The 20,914-nt window shown below is 40.1% G+C and overlaps 3 protein-coding genes across 3 annotated transcripts; 1 reads left to right on the top strand and 2 right to left on the bottom strand.

The window, feature by feature from the left end:
• The first annotated feature begins 298 nt into the window (after positions 1-298).
• On the top strand, positions 299-9,626 carry birc2 (baculoviral IAP repeat containing 2). The gene is made up of 14 exons (XM_083927620.1): positions 299-352; positions 1,469-1,570; positions 2,444-3,394; positions 3,517-3,797; positions 4,018-4,320; positions 4,915-5,194; positions 6,057-6,156; positions 6,287-6,365; positions 6,460-6,508; positions 6,788-7,030; positions 7,162-7,260; positions 7,823-7,978; positions 8,196-8,237; positions 8,564-9,626. The coding sequence occupies exons 3-14, from the start codon at positions 3,301-3,303 to the stop codon at positions 8,755-8,757; spliced, it is 1,920 nt and encodes a 639-aa protein (XP_083783746.1). The 5' UTR covers positions 299-352; positions 1,469-1,570; positions 2,444-3,300; the 3' UTR covers positions 8,758-9,626.
• Positions 9,627-10,312: 686 nt separating this feature from the next.
• rpl23a (ribosomal protein L23a) lies at positions 10,313-13,332 on the bottom strand. Its single transcript, XM_083927641.1, has 5 exons — positions 13,283-13,332; positions 11,774-11,954; positions 11,342-11,518; positions 10,579-10,648; positions 10,313-10,375 (listed from the first exon to the last, which is right to left on the bottom strand). The coding sequence occupies exons 1-5, from the start codon at positions 13,305-13,307 to the stop codon at positions 10,361-10,363; spliced, it is 468 nt and encodes a 155-aa protein (XP_083783767.1). The 5' UTR covers positions 13,308-13,332; the 3' UTR covers positions 10,313-10,360.
• A 1,067-nt stretch (positions 13,333-14,399) lies between these two features.
• On the bottom strand, positions 14,400-20,548 carry ddx52 (DEAD (Asp-Glu-Ala-Asp) box polypeptide 52). Its single transcript, XM_083927618.1, has 15 exons — positions 20,428-20,548; positions 19,935-20,193; positions 19,642-19,781; positions 19,362-19,547; positions 19,114-19,257; positions 18,237-18,348; positions 18,078-18,150; positions 17,285-17,488; positions 17,103-17,193; positions 16,296-16,418; positions 16,047-16,197; positions 15,588-15,663; positions 15,149-15,220; positions 14,701-15,009; positions 14,400-14,574 (listed from the first exon to the last, which is right to left on the bottom strand). Exons 1-15 carry the CDS (start codon positions 20,512-20,514, stop codon positions 14,538-14,540), a joined length of 2,064 nt encoding a protein of 687 aa, XP_083783744.1. The 5' UTR covers positions 20,515-20,548; the 3' UTR covers positions 14,400-14,537.
• Positions 20,549-20,914: the final 366 nt, after the last annotated feature.

Here is a 20,914-nt window from a genome sequence, read left to right as displayed (position 1 = left end):
ATTTTCATAATTGACTTAACAGCTAAAAGCTGAGTTTTTAAGCACTTGATGATGGAAAATGATCTTCACTCTAGAGGGGACACAGGTAGACGCCTTTTAAAGAAATGATAGGTACTTCACATGAAAAGAGGTAAGTGGAGTTAATGTATGTCACCCATCTGTGAGAGTGGATCATGTGGTTATGAATAAGCTCAGTACAAAGTCGGCCCTGTGAGGACTGGTTGACACATCAGTGGGGGGAGTGGTTGTGGAACAGAAAGTAAGGGGAAGTACGACACACTGAACTAATCTGTTGACATGACATGGCTCTTTGTGTGGTAACCATCTGACTCGTCTTCTACAAGGCCTCTATGTAAGTATCCTGTCTTATGAGAATATTCCTTGGACCATTATTTTAACTGTAATATTCTTACATAGTAAGTCACAGGTTTTTGTAACTAGTAACTCATTTACTCAAGTACTCTAAATACATGTTTGAGGTTCTTGAATGTTTCAGTTTAACGTTACTTTATACTTCAACTCCACTACACATCAGAGGGAAATATAGGAGGCTTATTTTAATGCATTTACTGCATTTATGTGACAGCTGGAGTTACTAGTTACTGTAGATTAAACTATCCAAAGTGGATACCAGCTGTAACATTTAAATGTGGCTATGTATTGAAGACTATTTGATAATATCCCAATTATATGACTTGTATAAATAAGATAACTCCTTGAAAAGGATCACTTGGCCCAACCCAACGAGTACATCTGCTTTAATACTTTTAGTACATTTTGCTTTTACTCAAGTGAGATCTTGAATGTAAGACTTTTAGTTTTAACAGAGTATTTTTACAGTGGTATTGCTACATTTACTTAAAATATATGAGTACTTTTCCCACCACTTCATAGGGATCCAAATTGCACTTCTGCAGTTTTCTGCAGGTTGCAAATGGGAGTTTCATTCACTTTTTTTTTATCAATTTAAAACATATTTTACAAGAAATTGTAATTATAACAATACGTTTATAATTCTTGATTAATTAAATAAATATGTAAGACATTATAATATCTATTTGATAGGAATATATGAGAAATAAATTGTATTTTGTAAGATAGTTAAGTAACGTTACAAAAATGTGGTTGAGTTTGGAAAATAATACAAATATCATAATAATAATAAAAATTAAATAAATAAATAAAATAAATGTATGACAGAGGAAGCTGTTAACTAACATACAATGAGTTATAGAGGGTGGGATAAAATAAGTGTATACTTCTTTTCGGACATATCAAATAAATAAATAAATACATTTATTCATGTATCTCTATGTTTTCTAGTTGTGTAATATAAGAATTTTCTGTATGACCTTTTCGGTTTTGCATGTTCAAAATATCTTCTTTTAAATTTACATCTAATTAATTCTAACACGGGGACTTTTCGTATTTACCTGAGGGATTTCTAACCAAGTTTAATCTTCTGTAGCTTTCCTTTCACCGATAACCGGAACCAGAAAGAGGCGGTGTTTCTGTGACGAGTCTCTCCGTCACACTGGGACTTTCCATACACCGACTGAATTACGGAACGGTGAGTAAGTCACACGACTGGAAAGGACTTGTTATATCGTCTCATATGTCGGCTTCACTCAAACCAGACGGTGTTATTTCCCGTCTGCTGCAGATAAACGAGGAAGCTTTGGCCGTTAGCGGAGGCTAGCGTTAGCAAGCTAATGTCCGTTGATGTCGTGAAACAGGTTTATGTGGGGCGTTGACTGGCACGTCATTCGACAACTGCTAGCAAATATGTATATCTTAATTAATGTTTGACTGCCCAAACCAGTTTCAAGACCAGTCTCAATTCCCCTCATAAATATAACCGTAAACGACGTAACTAATGTTAGCTAGAAGCAGAACCACAACATAACCAGGGCTAAAAACAGGAAGTGTGTGGTGAATAGTCGCGTATCCTAGTTACCAGTTACACGCTGAGGAAAGTACCCAGCATACCCCGAAGAAAATACCAGTGATGACAAATAGTACCTTAGTTGAGTTTTTCAAATTATTCTTTATTTATATGGCACTTTTCATACTTTGACCGTAGAGCAAAGTGCCTTACAGAAAATAAAAGCAAAACATACACACAGATATACGCAAAGACATACACACTTAGAAACACAAACACACGCCCACGGTGTGTTTTTGTGACACCACCCTAAAAGTCTTTAGTTGAAAGTTTAATCAAGCAGCTTGTCATAGCCTTACCACCTTAACTCCAGAAAAGAGGAGAATAATAATATCAATATAATGTTCAATATTACCTTTCCTCATCATGTGCAATATTTTTCAATTTAACACTATAAGACAGTGGCCATTAAAGGTCTATATGTATTCATTATCCTTCAAAATAAAGTTAATAGATTTAAACCTTCTGACTTTGTTTTTTTTTTCTGTATTTCTTAAGGTCCTGGTATCAACTAAAGGGGAATATCCATCATCCTAACCGAAGGAGGATTACATTTTTCTTATTGGGTTTTTGGTGTTCAATTATGGCGGCTTAGACACCTACAAAAGGGATGTCTGAGATGGGGGGAGGGGTTTGAGAGCACATATCCCTTGGTCTTTGTATGTGTGTGCGCGCATGCTTGAGGCACTTATTTAATTTCTAATGTTGGTACACATAATCACATACTGCGTGTTTAAGTTTGAATGGTTAGACATGCCTGTGCTGAATACACAAGCTACTAAAGTATACACTGATCCTGGTTGATCTGAGCACATTGTAATGTTCTGATTATCGATTTGAGGATGCATTTTAATAGCGCCTTTTAAAATAGTCCATCCTTTTTTACTGCATAGGATGTGTTTTGTTGCTTGTACATCCACTGGGGCTGTAACTGAAGAAGAAATCTTGACGTTTCAGCAGTTGAATGTTCAGATGTAAAGTAAAATGGATCTAGGTGTAAAGTATACTCTAGGCTACATGTAGGGAATGTGATGTTTGAGAAAAATAAATGACAAACAGACTGCATGAGGTGCCCAAGGATTTAAGTACTGTGTGATGATAGTGGTTGCTGGACTGGTAGTTTTTTTTCTTCTGGACTAAATTTCATACTTTCACACGCCAAGCCTCACTTTCTTTTTTACTCTTCACTGTCCCTTCACTTTTGTTTTGAGTTAACCCGACACCCCCTGATCTATTTTACATTGCTGTGTGAGTGTGTGTCGGTGTGAGAAAGCAAGACCTTGGGTTTTCTCAAACCCCTCTCCCTTTGACGGACATCTCTTTTGTCTTTTGTATTTCTAAACTTAAAACCAAAAATGGAAACACTTGTTCAACTCAAAAACAACCAGTTTTTGATGGGGTTGTGTCGCAACGGACCTCCTCCTGACCTGCAGTATGATAACTCTTCAGGTACCAGTCTCTTTCATTGTCTCGTTTTATCAGATATAAATATTATTGATAATTGTTTCTGACCTACTGATAATTTCCAATCTTAAGGAAATGTGTCAAAGTTTTGATGTTTTTATCCCCAGAGCTCTTCCGCATCTCTACCTTTGCTCGATTCCCAGCTTCGGGAGTCACAGAGCGAAGTCTGGCGAGGGCGGGTTGGTTCTACACTGGCGTGGGCGACCGCGTGCAGTGTTTCAGGTGTAACGTGACAGCAGAGGGCTGGCAAGTCGGAGACTGTCCAACAGAGAAACACAGACAGCTCTCTCCTTCCTGCTCCTTCATCCAGAGCCTCCCGTCTACGGCTAACCTTCTTTCCTCCTCTCACTCCGCTTTCTCCCCACTCCGCATTGCTCCAGCCATACCAGTAAGATATCTGGAAAGTTCTTAAAAAAGATAAGAGATATACTTTGGAGAAGAAAGATGTCCATATATCTTGAAAAATCATAGCTAAAGAATAGTAAATTGTGAGCAATGATTATACTTCATATATTGATCTAAACATTTCTGACTACTGTAGTTGCCTTTCCTCGTAGCATTTAGCTGCCTATGTAAAATCTTAATATTTTGTATTTTTTGTCTTTTAGCTTTCTGGTTCAGGCCCAGCTGCTCCTAACCCGACCGTAAGCCAAGGTGAAGAGCCAGGGGGCTATCTAAATATGGGCTTCTCTGCTCCACCGCCCTCCAGCCCACTCAGCTCTCGTGGTGTAGAGGACATGTCCCACCAGAGACCAACATGCCACAACCCAAGCATGCGCAGAGAGCAGGACCGCCTGGACTCCTTCCACCCCTGGACGCTCTCCATCATAACTCCTGCTGAGCTCGCCAAGGCAGGCTTCTACTACCTGGGCCAAGGCGATCGAGTGGCCTGCTTCAGCTGCGGGGGACAGGTGTGTGTCATCTCAGGGACACGAACCAGGTTGCTGTGTAATTATCCCTGGGCTGTTATTCAAAATAAGTTCTTACCTGATGCTTGAATCAGAGGCTAAAACACACATTTTAGAGTTCCTATCCATTTTGACTGGATTGATTATCTTCTTTTAAATCCCTACATTTTGTCATTATTTTGCCCCTACTAATGTTGAATAGTGTATCACGCAACTCTTACTTATTATTTGTGCATTTCTTTGTTTGTTTAAATTTGACTTATTCTGCCGTACACCGGTTATAGGAACACTCAACAAAGATTTATTATAAAAAACTTATGTGTGTTTACTGACAGAAGTTGGCATCAGACTACAGTACATTCATTCATTCATTCATCTTCAACCGCTTGTCCCTATCGGGGTCGCGGGGGGCTGGAGACGATCCCAGCTGACATTGGGTGTGAGGCAGGGTACACCATGGGCCGGACGCCAGTCTATCGCAGGGCACAGACTACAGTACAGCCACCTTAAAAATACAGGCAGCACCATTCAAGTGTGTGTTAGGATGTTCATATGTTGAACAATAAACATGATAGACGTTTTTGTTTGTATTTGCAGTTGAGTAACTGGGAGCCAGGTGACAGAGCGGTATCCGAGCACCAGAGGCATTATCCAAACTGTCGTTTTGTGCGGGGGGACAGAGCTGACAATGTGTCGCTGGCCGGACCTGCGTCTGGAGGAGTAACGTCTCAACTGTCTTCAGGAGCCTCAGCCCTAAGTAATGTGTCCAACCCTGCCATGCAGCAGAGTGATGAGAGGCTGCTCACTTTTGTCAACTGGCCGTCTCGTATCCCTGTCAGGCCTGACCAGCTGTCTAAAGCTGGCTTCTACTATGTAGGTAAGGAAAAATTTTGAGAGACAAACATTATTCTGTCACAGTGACCTGATAATTTAGAGGCATTCATCTAAATGGCCAAAAAAGGAACGCAATGCTAATGTTGCTCCATGTCTGCTGGATGTGTAAGTAACTGTTTGCTAACACAACTGTAATATCAACTTTATATTGAGATAATGCCAGTGTTGTGTTTACAACTTGTTGCACACTTTTCCACATATTAATTCAGAATTGTTTTTATTGTGAAAGCCTGAATGCATTTTACTAACTTACTAGATTTACTTTAACTTTCTATGAAGACCACAGCATAAGCTATGCTCCCATAAAGTCTAATATAATGTATCTTTTTTTCATAGCAAATACTTAGGATAGGATAGGGTCATTAGGTCTATACTTCTAGAACAAGATGCAGCCTAAAAATGTAAATGCTGTCATTTAAAACATCTTGAAAGTCTAACACAAAATTTACTGATAATGTCCAGATGAAAGATTGGAGTGAAGTAATAAATTTCCCTTCTTTGCAAGACTTTCCCCCCTCATGATTTTGGGGTTGTCCACTGCAGACATTTTTTGTCTAGTTTTTCATTTGAGCTGGAAAGTCCTGACAGTAATCTTTTCAGGGACACCTGGTTTACACACAATCTCATGTTAAGACTAAATATAGCATTCATATGTCATTAGTTTACTACCAAAGGTTCAAGCAAAAGAGGAAGTAAAAGATGAGAAACAGACCTGTAGTCCCATAAGTTTCAAACCGAAACAGTCATTGTTGTCATTATCCCAATGTTTTTTTTTTCTCTCCCTCTTTCAATGAAACCCCCTAAAACCACTTTTTTATACTGAAAGCTCTTTGTTTGCCCTCAAGGTCGTAACGATGATGTCAAGTGTTTCTGCTGTGACGGAGGCCTGCGATGCTGGGAGTCCGGAGATGATCCTTGGGTGGAACATGCTAAATGGTTCCCTCGGTAAATGCTGCAGTTTGAAATTTAGCTTTTTAAGTGATTGTTTAATTTGGTGTCAATGTGTCATACAGAGCACTTTGTACCGTAGTTAAAATATAAATGATTTTATTCTTGTATCTCTGGTTAATCACAGGTGTGAATATTTGCTCCAGGAGAAGGGACAAGAGTTTGTTCACCAGATCCAGGCTCGCTTCCCTCGACTGTTTGAACAGGTCAGTCGAGAGCATATGTTCAAACATTTGGCTTAAAACAAGTCATCTAAAAAAAAAAAAAAGATAGCTTATTTTTATGTTTTCTCTCCAAAAGCTCTTAACAAATGGGGACAGCAGCTCCAGAGAGTTTGTGGATCCACCTGGTGAGTTTGAAATGATTAGTTGTGTGTCTTATAAATGGAGCTTATTGAAACCGAATTATACAATATAAAGGGTTTAAAGCAGGGGTGTCAAACTGATCCAGTAAAGGGCCGTGTGGCTGCAGATTTTCATTACAACCAAGCAAGAACACACGGCCCTTTACTGGATCAGAGTGACACCCTTGGTTTAAAGAGTCCAAAGACATACAATTTTCCAAAAAGGATAAAAAGTTAGGAAGCTATGTCACGCAGCCTGACGTTTCTACTCTCTCTTTCTCTCAGTGGTTCACCTTGGTCCAGGAGAGGAGCGATCCGAGGACGCTGTCATGATGGACACCCCTGTGATCAAGTCTGCTTTAGAGATGGGCTTTGAGCGTAGTCTAGTCAAACAAACAGTCCAGAGCAAGATCCTGACCAGCGGAGAAAACTACAGAACAGTCCAGGAGCTGGTTTCAGACCTGCTCAGTGCCGAGGACCAGAAAAGGGAGGAGGAGCGAGAGATGCTGGCGGAAGCGATGGCATCAGGTACAGTTGACGAAAATGGTGCATGAAAATGAACAACCATGAAATCCAGCGTTTGTAGAACTATCAGCAACTCTCACACCAGTAAACATTTGAAATGTTAAAATTCCTTTTATTGTCTTCTTTTGTTTCAGATGGTTTCACCTTTGTGAAGAGACACCAGGCAGCGTTGATCCAGCGTCTGAAGAGTGTAGAGCCGGTGCTGGAGCATTTAAGAGAGCAAAATGTGATCTGTATGTTTCTCCTTTTTCTTTTATTGTTATTGTTATTGTTGCCACATCTTTTAAATGTTTAACTCCATTAGTAGAAAGGACAGTTAATGAGTTACTATAGTTACTAGTTACTATTTCAACTGCTTAGTTGCATAGTTTGAACTAATTTGGATTATAAGTGTAGAAATATAGTAATTCAAGCAATTCTATTCAGTGCTAGGTAAGGTATAGTAAATGAGAGAACCCATACAATAAGTAAGTAACTGAAGGATCAATGGATTCGGGTTTAGTTGATTGACTTAATGTCAGAAGTTTTCCCATGAGCCAGTTGGGGCTGAACAGTTGATGGTGTTATATAATAATCAGTCACATTTCGCCATTTTATTTCATTTTCTCATACAGTAATACGCACAGTACTTCAGGTTATAGTGAGATAATATAGAAGCTCATCAATCATCAGTATGACTGCCAAGTGAAAGTCATATAAATATTCTTACAGAATAATTAGAGTGATGATGCAGCTGTAGCATCCAGAGTTCAGAAACCTCTCATTTGTGACTATCTCCTCCCTGTTAACCTATAGCTCCAGAGGAGTATAGCGGTCTTAAGGCTCAGACGTCGGCCCAGCAGCAAACCGCCAGGCTAATAGAGCTCGTCCTCACCAAGGGAAACGCCGCAGCCGAGGTCTTCCGCAACTGGATCCAGAAAAATGATGTTCACCTGCTCAGAGATCTCATGGGTATGTCTTTCAGACAACATACAGTATTTTCTGACTGCAGTCGTCCCAGAAAGAACATACAATATGTGCTCAGACCGTGTACATTAAAGTAGAAAGCCTTTGATATAGTTGGCCAATAAGAAAAACATTGCTTTCAAGAAGTGCCAAGTATGGTTTTAACTTAGAGCATATTGTCTTGTGTATTGACCTAACCATTTATTGTCTTTCTCATCTTCAGCCCAATCAAACGAAGCTGCATCACCAAGCCAAGATCTTTCAGGTATTAAGACACACTTGCGCCTCAGGCTGCACTTACCATCCTGCCGGTTTAAGGTTTTGTGCTTAATAGTTTTAACTCTGAAGCATTTTGTAATTTCCATTTTAAAGTTGTTGATCTTTACTCAATGATGGTCGCATAATGTCAAATTCCTTAATGTTTGTTAAATGAAAACTGGGTAATTTTCATGGAAGAAGAACGGGTTACTTTCCTTTTGGGAAATGTGTGTTAAGGGGAACTGGCCGAGTACCATTAAATTGCTTTTATATCATCAAGCGGGAATATAGCCCAACACCTTGGATTTTAAGGTGGAATCTTTTTGTCTGCAGACCTCCCCATGGAGGAACAGCTGCGTCGCCTGCAGGAGGAGCGTACCTGCAAGGTGTGTATGGATAAAGAAGTCAACATTGTCTTCATCCCATGTGGACACCTGGTGGTGTGCAAAGAGTGTGCACCTTCACTGCGAAAGTGCCCAATCTGCAGGGGCCTAGTTAAGGGCACGGTCCGTACCTTCCTCTCATAACCAGGAGGCTGCGAGCTGAGTTCCTGCAGTCTCACAATGTGATTGAATTTAAGCAATATGATATACATTTATATACAGCTGACAGACATAACCTTATCCGCAGAGATGTAACAATACATTCATCTCTTATGCTATTCAACACTCGGGTTGGTATCATACTTTTATTGGCTATATTTTTAGCAGTGTACCACTTTTATCCATTACATTTTACATGACATTACACAGTTAGGAACTTTTATTATTTCCATTTAACAATATGATTGTATTATAAAGATTAATCTTGAAAGTCACGCAGCACTGACCAGCCCTGCAGTAAATATCAGTGTGATTGTTTAAATGTTTTACATGGTCAGATGTTCATTAAGCCTCTAGTTTGTGAAGTAGAGGCAACAATGACTGTAAATCATGATTACAGAAGCAGCTACAGATTAGTAATTGTGACCTGAGGTGTTGATTTATGGCTGATAATTTGGTTAAGAGAAAATATCAAACAAAGCGAGTGTAAATGGTAGTTGTCATAAGTAGATCAGCACTTAAGTGTATCCAAAAACTAGCCAAGTAACATAAGGATTATCTAAAAGCCTGTACTAATACCATCATATTTACTGCAGGGCTTCTGTCTTCTAGCTATTGAATTGAACTGACTTTTGTGAATTATTGTATACTCTCCATCTCTTATCTAGTTATTGTATTTATTTTAAATAAAATCTGGTTATATATTCTGTTCCTTACTAAAACATGTACAAGTTCCTTTTCTCAGTCTCATCTGGTGATAGTTTTACCTGAACTTGCACCAGACAATATTCAGTTAAACGCTCTGTACCGACTGTTTATTCTGTTAAAGTATACACAATTAAACTTGGTACTTGCGTGTAGTCCACTCTACATGCTTTTCAATTATGCATGAGCAGTACTGGTATGACCGACCATTTCACAGTTGTAAACCTAAACATGTCCCGGATAATGTCCTGTTAAGTTTGACAGGAAGTTAACAAGGACCAAGACTGTTGACTAGCAATGACTTTCCATCTATAGTTTAAGATCCCAGTTCAACAAACACGTTTGTTTTGTTATTAATACCATTCAGGGCTTAAGTTGGATCAGAAGCAAACATACAGCAATAGTATGAAGCCAACATTATAGAATGGCATTAGAAGTTGCACCTGTACTTTGAGTGAAAAACAACTATCTTGTAAAACTCCCACTGATCAGGGCTGCTGGTAAATGTGAATCTGAACAGAAGCCCCGGTATGGTTTTGTAAACTTGCACCAAGCGTAACTGAAGACAGATCGATGCTTTCAGACACTTCTACCAAACATGCACTCCTTAAAGTCTGATTTACTTCTTGAACATGTTCTATCCACACAATTTACTCAAGAGCTGTAATAGGCTCCCTTTTCCTTCATATAAAAAAACTATGAATTGTCTCCGCTAACAAATCTTTCACGTCCTGAAAAACATGAATCCTAAATAAGCCAGTGTTGCTGAAAGCATGTAGAACCTCAGTGTATGTACCCATGTGTGAAGACAACTCAAACGAGGACACTGAATCAGTTGTAGTTTATACAAATATTTATTTTTCCACAAGTCTCTTCAGCCAGTTTAGATGATGCCAATCTGTGAAGAAGAAATGGACAAATTACACAATGTTTTGTCAACAGAATGAATACATCTATACCTGTACTATCTGGCATCAGTGGTTCCTTTGAATGCATCATGGACATTCAGACGTAAATAAAGTTTACATCACTTGCACAGGATTGACAACTTTTAGCTTTCAAAAAACACCTCTTTCACCCCATTAAATGATTAAGACTCACCTTGTTTGCAACATCCAACGCATCGTAATCTGGTGCGAGACGAACGTACGCCTTCTTCTCACCGTCAGGCCTGAACAGTAAAGGGAAGGTTAGTAAAACATGGTATCAAGTTTTTACTTACAATTGGAGCTTTGAGAACCTAGGTTGACCACATTTCAATATGTTCAATTTGTCTTTCCACATGTTATGTCTGGAGAGGTCTATCCTACAATCGCCCAGAGACTGTTCTCCTCCGGAGTCCAACAAAAACTACAACCATAGATGTGATTACACTGAGCCAATACACCAATGACCACTTGTATGGATTAAGTAGTGCTGCACGGATGACACTTTTGTAGACCTGCCCCGGGAAGTTAGCATCGCCCCGGCTCCTTTAACAAAAAGCCAATAGGACTTTTCCCTTGATTATTGCAGAAAATTGGATGTGATTCTTTATTCAATAGGATGTGGCCAACAGTTTGATATATAAATGACCACTTTTATGATTTTTGTTGTGTAAATGATATCCCAAAAGTAAACATCTGTTAGACTTAAACTACTCTACCCACTAGCTTCCAACTGATTTAAATAGTACTGCATGCTAACATTTGTAGTCTCATTCAGCCACTTTTAGTACAGGCTTCAAAATTCAAGGGTGTGGTATTTATCAACGTGTTTTATGTAGTAGAACGTTAAAATATCAATGGTCTGTTGTGGGTTTTCCAGTTCCCAAAACAGACATTGTGAAAATGGCATTCAGCTCAGTCTGAATAAAGATATCTACCTGATGAGTGTGTTCACTTTGGCGACGTCGATGTCATACAGCTTCTTGACTGCGTGTTTAATCTGGTGTTTGTTTGCCTTGACGTCCACAATGAACACAAGTGTGTTGTTGTCCTCAATCTTCTTCATGGCGGACTCTGTTGTCAAGGGGAACTTGATGATAGCATAGTGATCCAACCTGCAGGGAAAAAAAATATACATTAGGCCAAAAAACCCAAATCCAGAACCTTTATCTGGTTAATATCCAAGACTGTATCATGACACATACGCATGTGCCCTTACTTATTGTTCTCATTTAAAAATATTCTAGTTGGGTGCATCAGTAGTTTATAAAGTTGGAATCATGCCTTTTCATACTTTGATCGCATTTACCATCATATGCACCAGGTTAAATCGCTGTATTTGTCAGACGCATGCAGTCACTAAAACTCACTTGTTCCTGCGAGGAGCACTCTTGCGAGGATACTTGGGCTGCCTGCGCAGACGGAGGGTCTTGGGGCGACGGAAGGTGGGAGAAGTCCTGATTTTCTTCTTCCTCTGGCTGTGTACGCCCTTGAGCACAGCCTTCTTGGCCTTCAGGGCCTTTGACTTGGCCTCAGTTTTGGCAGGGACAGCTTAAACAAAGAAATACCATTGTTAGACATTGTAATCTGGTGCGAGATGAACGCACACCACGTTCTCAGTCAGGCCTGAACAGTAAAAGGAAGGTGCTTAGTACAATCTATGGTATCGAATTTTATTTACAATCGGAGACTTGAGAAGTTTCGAGGATCTACGTTGACCACTTTTGCTACATGGATAACATTTTTGATGGCTGACCTAGAAGTTAGAAACGCCCCGGCTCCCTCATGTGTAAACATTTCGGTTGGGTGCATCAGAAGTTTATAAAGCTGGAATCATGCTTTTTCATGCTTTGATCGCTTTACCATCATTTGCACCAGGTTTAATCCATATATATATATATATATATATATATATATATATATATATATATATATCCTTCAAGGGCCTTCGACTTGGCATACGTTTTGGCAGGGCCAGCTCAAATAGAAAAATACCCCTGTTAATTGGTCAGGTCTTCATGCACCTCTAGTTTATTTGTTAATATACCACTATACATCTGTGAAATGTTGCAAACAGCAAGTCCCTACTCTCCATTTCAAGCAGTTGACATGTAAACAACAGTTTACGCATCTAAGATGAGCCCTTGGATCAGATTTAAAGCTGACCAGGGTTTAATATTCCCTTTAGGAATCTGTGAAAGCGACATTTTGGCAGACTAACATTAATACAGTCCCCACATCTCTATGAAGCTACAGGACATCTGTCTGCCTTAAAATGGATGAGCGGTGTGATTACACGGCGACCAAAGCACACTTTTCAGGACATATGCAATACAATACACTACACATCTGATTCTCTGAGTTTATGGACATTTCAACCCTTCAGTGCTCAAAAATACCAACGCTGCATAAGACTGAATGGGCATGCTAAAGATACTGTATTTAATGTCTTTTAACATTAACAGCAACTTAAACTGCTATCACGTGTAGCTTCAAACGCCGCTGAGGCAACGTTACACAGCAAGTGTTAACATCACAAAACAGCTATTCTACAACCACATTACATGATAGCTAGGCATATTGTTATTAGGACATATCAACGTTAACAGAATAAGACGTGTCCCCAATAGACTGTGCTGTATAAAGGCAGTAACTAGACATCGTCAACATGCTAATATTAGCTTAGCATCACGTTCTAGGATACATGCCGGAGACAGTCCGCGTTATCTACATATTTAGACAGTTCACAGCATTATCCTGAGGTGAATTCAAACACGGTAAGTTTATCATTACATTTCGAAAATATCTCATGGACACCGGGTGCAATATGAGTGTAAATTGTACGATTTAAATCATTCAAAATGATTAGATTGACGAACCTTCCTTCTTCACCTTCGGTGCCATGTTGAGAAAGGAAGGCTAAACGGGGTTTCCTGCAGTATAATGCATGGGCGAGATCTCACAGCAGATGTATCGCGATACGTTAACAAAGCTGAACCCATGTAAATGGAAAAATCAGAAAACCTTACTTAATCGGCCTAAAAATGAATTTAAAAAAAATATCTTTCTTATTTACAAACATTAGCTGATGCCAACTAGCTATTACACACACACGCGCGCGCGCGCACACACACACACACACATATATATATAAAATGTCTGTGATGTATTGATAGGGCCTCAAATTACAAATGAGTGATACATTGATTTATTTGTGTATAGAAACCTATTTGAGGACCATTGTACTGTCTGATAAAATGAGATAATGCCTTGCCTTAAGTATTTTTACATCATTATTTATGTACAATGTACTTTGTTTTGTTTCCATTTTTGTTTATATTGTTTGGGGAAATGCAAACTCAATATACTTTTAATGTAGTTTTAAAGACTGAATTGTTCTAAATAAAGTTTGGAGAGAAAAAAAACTTTCTGTATATCAATCGGATTTCGAGTGTTAATATTTTGTTGTCGGTGGTGGTGCAACCTTTAGTTGTGTACATATATTTTCCTTTGTTTTAAAGAAATGAACCTACTAAGTAATAGCACAGTTTTTAGAAAACACTTTGGTTAGAAACTGTTTTGAGTACTTTTTCCAAGAACTATTTGAATATGTGTTTATGTTAAAACAAGACTGTGGGAGCTTACGTGAGATATTATTTGTTAGAAATTGCACTGGATATGCTTTTTTTTTTATTCATGAAAAATAGCAAAATACTTAATACTATATTTAGCTTTCTTCTCTCCAGGTTTAAGGTCTATGCCTTTTTTAAAATAACACTATATGTATTACTAACTATACTACTAAGACTTTGAAACTTAAAGTATAACACCCGTATTTTGTTAAGTGTACATGCTTCTAGCTTGTTAGTTGAAGCTAATCATTCATCACTCCATCACACATTAAAGCCTTCTCTTGAATGTTTGTTAAAATGTTCAGTCGATGTCACAAGTCCCCGGTGGGCAAAGGCAACGGATATTGAATCAAAATAACACAAATACATTCATATAAACTGTTTATTTTATACTCTGAAAATACAAATCACAAATGTGAAAACTAGCAGTGAAGCAGATGGAAAGTTCTAGTTAAGAAATAAAATAAAAACGTCCACGTCAGTCTGCTTGTGCGCCTATCCTCTATTCCTTTTGTGGCTTATTTTTCCTCCCCTTTTTCCTGTTGGACAGAGTTGAAAAACAAAACATACCTCTGAAGCGAATCGTCAGATAAAAAGTCATACATGCCAATTTTTCAAAATTAAACCTACAGGAAGTTCTCCCCTATGCGCACCCCCTTTCTTACTTTTTTAACTTGGCTCCAGAGGAGTTTGATCCAGTCTTCTGAGGCGCCCTCTTTTGCTCATCTCTTCCCCCTTCTTTCTGCGTTTTATTTCTTTTCTTCAGCTCCCGTCCTTTCTTTTTCGTTTCTCCTTTCTGTTGTTGCATTACTGTTTGAGATCCATTTTCTCCTTTCTGCTCTCCATCCGCTGCCTGCTTCTCTCCTTTCTGTCCTTTATTCAGCTCTTTGCCTTTTTTCTTCATTAAGAAGCGAGGAGTCGTGCAAATGGTGCTTCTTGTGGGAGGTTTCTTCTCAAGCCTCCGCTTCACTTTGCTTAACACAGACAAACACACATGGGATATTATAACCATTTTACCAAAACGGGTCAATTAAGCAAGAAATAAAAAAGCAAAAATGTCTTTAAATGCATTGGTTATTGTGGAACTTCACTGTCATCATTCATCTCTTTTACCTGTGTATCTTCTTGAAGCCAACCATGTAGTCGGGTAAGGGACAGCCAGCTTGTTTTATGACATTAGCGATGCTGTTACACAGAGATGTAAAGAGAAATATAATCAGAACGGTTTGCAAATTGTAGAACACTTCAAATTTTGGGAGCTTGCAATACTAAGTGTGCGGATTGTGCTTTGTATGCTGCTTTTGTCCTGCACCGGTTCCTTCTCAGGCTTGGATGTAACCGCCATTCGCCTTCTTTGCCTTCAGCTACTTGGCAAACCTCTTCAGGAGGTGAGCCAACAAAGCCTATCATGAGCTAACAAAGCCTTGAAAGTTGTGGTTGCAGACATATCGTAATGTCATATCTGCCCTAATTACTAGTGTCCCACACAAAAACAAGGTGTATATATTTATCTGTAAAGGAAGTCAGTTTGCACTTCTTTGTATCCATGTACCTGCGCAGCAGTGGCTTGTCATTTTCTGTGAAGAAAGTGATGGCCTTCCCCTGATGTCCAGCTCTACCAGTCCGACCTGAGGAGAAGGAATCGATGAGTCCAGGGAACTTTCTTTTTTAAATACAGGCAAACAAAACACATACTCAACAATGTGATGACATGACAACATAAACTCACAAAAACACTGATTCACTGATTCAAATAATTAGGTTGACATTAATTGTGCATTTAGAAACTGATATACATATGACAGGTAGATCAATTTCTTTGTCAAAACCCAAAAGGCATTTAATTCAAAATGATATAAAACAAAGAAATTGAATTTTGTGGAGCTGTGACCAGCAAATATTTTTGTTTTTTCACAAAATAAATGATGATAAATCCAACTAATCAGTTAATGGTCTCAGCCCAATACAGGATGATCTTATTGTGAAATGACTGATTACACAAAAATCTAACCAATTCGGTGGATGTACTCCACAGAGCTGGTGGGGAAGTCGTAGTTCAGCACGAGGTTGACTCCTTTGAAGTCGATTCCTCTGGCGAGCAGAGCCGTGCAGATCAACACCCAAATCTTACCGGACCGGAAACTGTTCACTACGTTGTCCCTCTGAAAAAGAAAAGCAACAGAGGAGGAGGGTTGAAACAGTTGCACATCAGTGGCACAGAGATGACCCATGATGCAGTGTATGAAGAGTCTGAATGTACCTGCTGCTGTGTGCGGTCTGCGTGGATCACATCCACATTGATGCCCTCGTACACCAACTCGTGGAAAAGCTCTCGTGCTCTGTCAATTGACTGCACAAACACCAGCATAGGAGGCAGGAAACCCTGCAAATGGCAAGAAAGACATTTTTTCATTAATCCTCGGTTGCAGAGAAATAAAGCATGTATTAAAACAATTCTTACCTTTCTTGCATTTCTCAGTTAGAGCACTCAGCGCTTCCCTCCGAAGTCCCACCCTCTTCCCCCTGCCTGACCTCTGACGCTACCTCCTCCCCGACATGTGCGCTGAGAGAGAAATGCCGCGTTCAAGTGCCATGGAAGTCCGAAGTTTCGGACCTCCATTTAGGCAAAGTGCACATGAGTGCCTGTCAAAGTAGAACCTCCTACTAGTATATTCTGGGCAGGTCGTTCTCCCCCGATTTCACTAGTAGGAGGTTCAGTTTGACAGGCATTCCAGTGAACTTTGCCTTGTTGGAGGTCCGAAACCTCGGACAACCCATGGCACTGGAACGCAGCATGATCAGCGCAAGTGAAACTGAGCGATGGATGACAGGGAGGAAGATCGGCAAATCATTTTATTCAGACCGAATAAAATGATTGGTCAGGTTTTATCAGAAATATATTGATGAGTTTTAACACCTGGTGGATTTTAGTGTGTCATACGCATATAAGGAGCATTTTAAGATTACAAAAGAAAAGCGTAAAAATGCCAGAAAGGTAGGAACTGCTTTAAATAACAGACTCAATTATTTACAAGCTTGAAAAGTAACGTATCTGGAGTGTCCTTACTCTTTTGATGATATCCCTCATGGCCACCAATTTGCCGTTCTCTGTCCCAACAAACAGCAGCTCTTGTTCCACAGACTCCACGGCCGTATTTCTGAGATCATAAATACATTTTTTTTCTAAGGTTAGAAAAAAAGGATTATACAGATACATGAGAGGAAGAAGTTCTTAATGTACATTTTTACCTGTGTCCAATGTTGACAGACACCAGGTTGTCAAGGTTCAGGCGGCACCACTGCTCCACATCTTGCGTGCAGGTGGCGCTGAAGAAAGCCCTGCGCACCTTCGGACCAGAACAGGCGAGGAAAACTGCGGCCAGCTGCTCCCTGAAGCCTGTCTTACCGCCCTCAAACAGCTTATCAGACTCATCGACAACCAGCCACTCCACACTGAAGAAAAACAGGATCAATAACCTTTCTTTTCTCCCCCTCATGATTTTTTTTGTGGTATTATGACTTGGTTTAAAAGTTGAATGTGGAGACAGTGACAAGAAGACAGAGAGGGGTATGACATGCAACAAAACATCCACGACTGGAATAAGAAATTTCATAAAAAGAAATACAGAGGAAATACGTGTTTTGTGTTCCAAGGAGGAAATTGGAAATTTGAAGGGTTTGCAAGTTTGGCTCAGAGTAACATGAGGTGACTGTGACTAATCTTGGAAAATGTATACTTTGTTGTCTTTTATGGTACATTTTATTTCATATATTGCACTGATTGACAAGTGGCACCGTTGCTGCATATCTGTGCGCCAAAGGCAGTAAAGAAGAAGTTTGCAAGCTAGTAAACATGGTTGTACGCGATGTACGATTTAAAATGTTTTAAAACAATTGGTTTTAATTCGACATGTTTGTTCAACCTTGAGGATTTGCACAATATGTTATAGTGAGTAACAGTGAATATATTGTATAATTTACAAGAAACATTCACAGGGCGTCTTTGAGAAAAAAAAATTCAAAGCATCAGATTCAGTGTTACCTGCTGAGGTCGAGAGCTGGAGGATCCTGGTTGAGAAGGAAGACGAGTCTATTTGGAGTACTGACGAGTATATCTGCACAGAAATGGAGGAGGTAGACAGTGAAGACATTTCACATTTCAGATTTTGGTTCATCTGCGAAAACGTTTTCTATTCCTTACCGTATTTTTTGTTTGACTGTGGCCCATATTTCTTGGCTGCCATAGAGGCTTTGTCTAGGATGTGAACTCTAAATCCTACTCCCTCTGACAGGCGGAGCAGCTCTCTGTAGGTCTGAACACAGCACAACACAACTGAATCAATAGATACACAAATGTGTGTGACCATTTAACAAGACTTTTTAAGACTTAAAAGATGTACTCTGTAAGATTTTTCATCTATTTAATTGTCTTTTAAGTTCCTATTTATCAAAGAGTGAGCTAAGACAATGGTGATTGATCAATGACCCACTAATGAAAGCACATCTACTTGACTTTTAGCCGAGTATTACAATCTGCATGTTCCAGGGCTGGATGTAAATACGGCGCCATGTTAGTGACGCTGCTGACAGCGGTTGGTCTGTCTGCCGAGATCGCCACAAACGGTTGTGCTGCATTCACTTGCAATCGGAAATTGGGAACTTCCAACTTCTGAGTCGGGCTTGTAGCAAGGGCAGAAGTTTAATAGGAACATTTGTGTGGATTTAAGAGGGTAACATAGGGGACTGACTGGACGTAGAGAGGTGAATGTGTTTCAATAAAGTTTACAAATGAGCAAAAAATAAAAAAGTCAACACAGTGACTGTGAACGTGACAAGATGGAGGGCTCTGAAAGAACAGCCTCGCCTGCAATTACATCTTTCTGCCAAAGAGGCCGCTAAAAACAGCTCATCTCAGTTCTTACGGAGTACAACTTTAAGCAGTAGCTGAAGTTGTTTTGGGGATTAAAACCAGGAAGCTTATGTCTTCACATTCACTTGTTATCCGTAAATATGGTGTATATCATGATAAACTGGACTGCAAACAGGCCGCTGTGTGCGAGTGTTTATGCGTTGTGTACCTGGTTGGCCAGTTCTCTGGTCGGGGAGATGACCACAGCTCTGAAGCCGAGGTTGGCCGGCTGCTGCAGGTGGGTGAGCAGCGGGAGACAAAAAGCCAAAGTCTTTCCTGATCCTGTGGGAGCGCAGGCCAGAAGCTCCCGAGCCTGACCGAGAAAAAAAAAGACAAAAACTGGAATCCTCACAAAACCACCGCCCCCTCTTTGCGTTATTTACCAACCACCAAATGCACACGTGTGTCTGTACTCACGTGCATCATGAGCGGTATCGCCTGCATCTGCACTGGTGTCGGGGAGGTGAGCCCTGCGTCCTTGAGGTTCTGGAGGACACGCGGGTTCAGACGGTACTCGGACTGCAGCTCTTCAAACGTGCACACGGGGTCGGGTACGTCGCAGCCATGGACATTTATACGGTGTTGAGAGCGGATACGATTCACCTGAAAATCAAATAGACAGAAAATGTGAGTACAATATACTTTCTGACATTCTTCAGAACCCTTAAAACATCTCTATTGGTGCCTGTACGAGGACCTTTTCCTGATGGAGATGCTTTAGCCTCTTCAGCGAGGACTTCTCCTTCCCGTTACTCGGCAGGTCTTGGATCTTTCTGTCCAACGAGGAGGTCCAGGAGATGCCGCTTCCCTCTTTGTCCTTCAGTGGTGCACCAACAACTTCAATCACACAGAAGACGGCAGTGAGTCTCTAGACGCGGACAGCTACATCAACTATTACATGCTTTATGAACTTAGCGAACAGGACAAGCATATAAAACTATCTGGACCTTTCAAAACATCTCGCCAGCAGCAAACAGCCACATCATTTACCTTTCACCACCACTGTGTTTACTTTCGTCTTTTTCTTTTTTTTCTGCACATCCTTCTCTTCATCCCTTTGCTTCCTTTTGACTCCTGCACCAGAATCTCCACTTCCCTCCTCCTCATCATCCTCCTCCTCATCATCATCCTCTTCCTCCTCCTCCGGTCCTATGGAACTGCTCTGGGATCCATTGGTTGATCCTGTGCCAAAGTAATCGATCGCAGAGAGAGCATCTGAGGAAGCTCCCCCTCCTTGAGATCTGGCAACCTGTAAAAAATTACACTGCACTTTAATACACTTGTGTGACCTGTTGTCCCACCACTCATCTCATTAAATGTGACATTAAAGCACCCAACAAATGTCCGAAAAACTAACACTGAAGCGCACGTTCACTCTGGTACAAATCGGGATTAGCCTAAATGTATCAAAGCGTGTGGCTCGTGCTGATCTCAGTCGCTATTTTCCGGGCGATAAATCATCAGCTGCACGTGTTCAGTTTACCTTGAACCGAGCGGCGTCTTGACCAAACCTCTTCAGGTCAAATTTAGCTCCAGCTCCGAGTTTCCGAAACAAGTCGAAGGCGTCCATTCCTGCAGCAGCGTGGTCTGTCCGCGGCCAGGCGTCACTAGTCAACATCCGGATCATCCACCCGCGCCTCTGAACACTGCTGCCCCCGAGCGGCTGCCTTTGACAGCCCCGCGTGTGATCATAATAATATTTATACAAAGATAATACAAATAAAGATATTAATAACAACGATACTATTAATAAAAATAAAGATAATAATTTTAATAATTATAATAATCATATAATATTAATGATAAGAATGATAATAATAATAAGACAGAGCAGATTAATCTTGTGTTGAGTAACTCTGAAACCAGGCTGTGGGACATCACTGTATTTATTGTTTTGAACATCTAACGTGCTGCACAACAGTCTAGTTTGTAAGTCCAGACAGCGTCATCATGGCTGTGTTCACATAGAA

The sequence above is a fragment of the Echiichthys vipera genome (genome assembly GCF_963691815.1).
Source record: "Echiichthys vipera genome assembly, chromosome: 14".
Lineage (NCBI taxonomy): Eukaryota > Metazoa > Chordata > Actinopteri > Perciformes > Trachinidae > Echiichthys > Echiichthys vipera.
The sequence above is the reverse complement of the archived record's forward strand: the minus strand, read 5'-3'. Positions and strand labels throughout refer to the sequence as shown.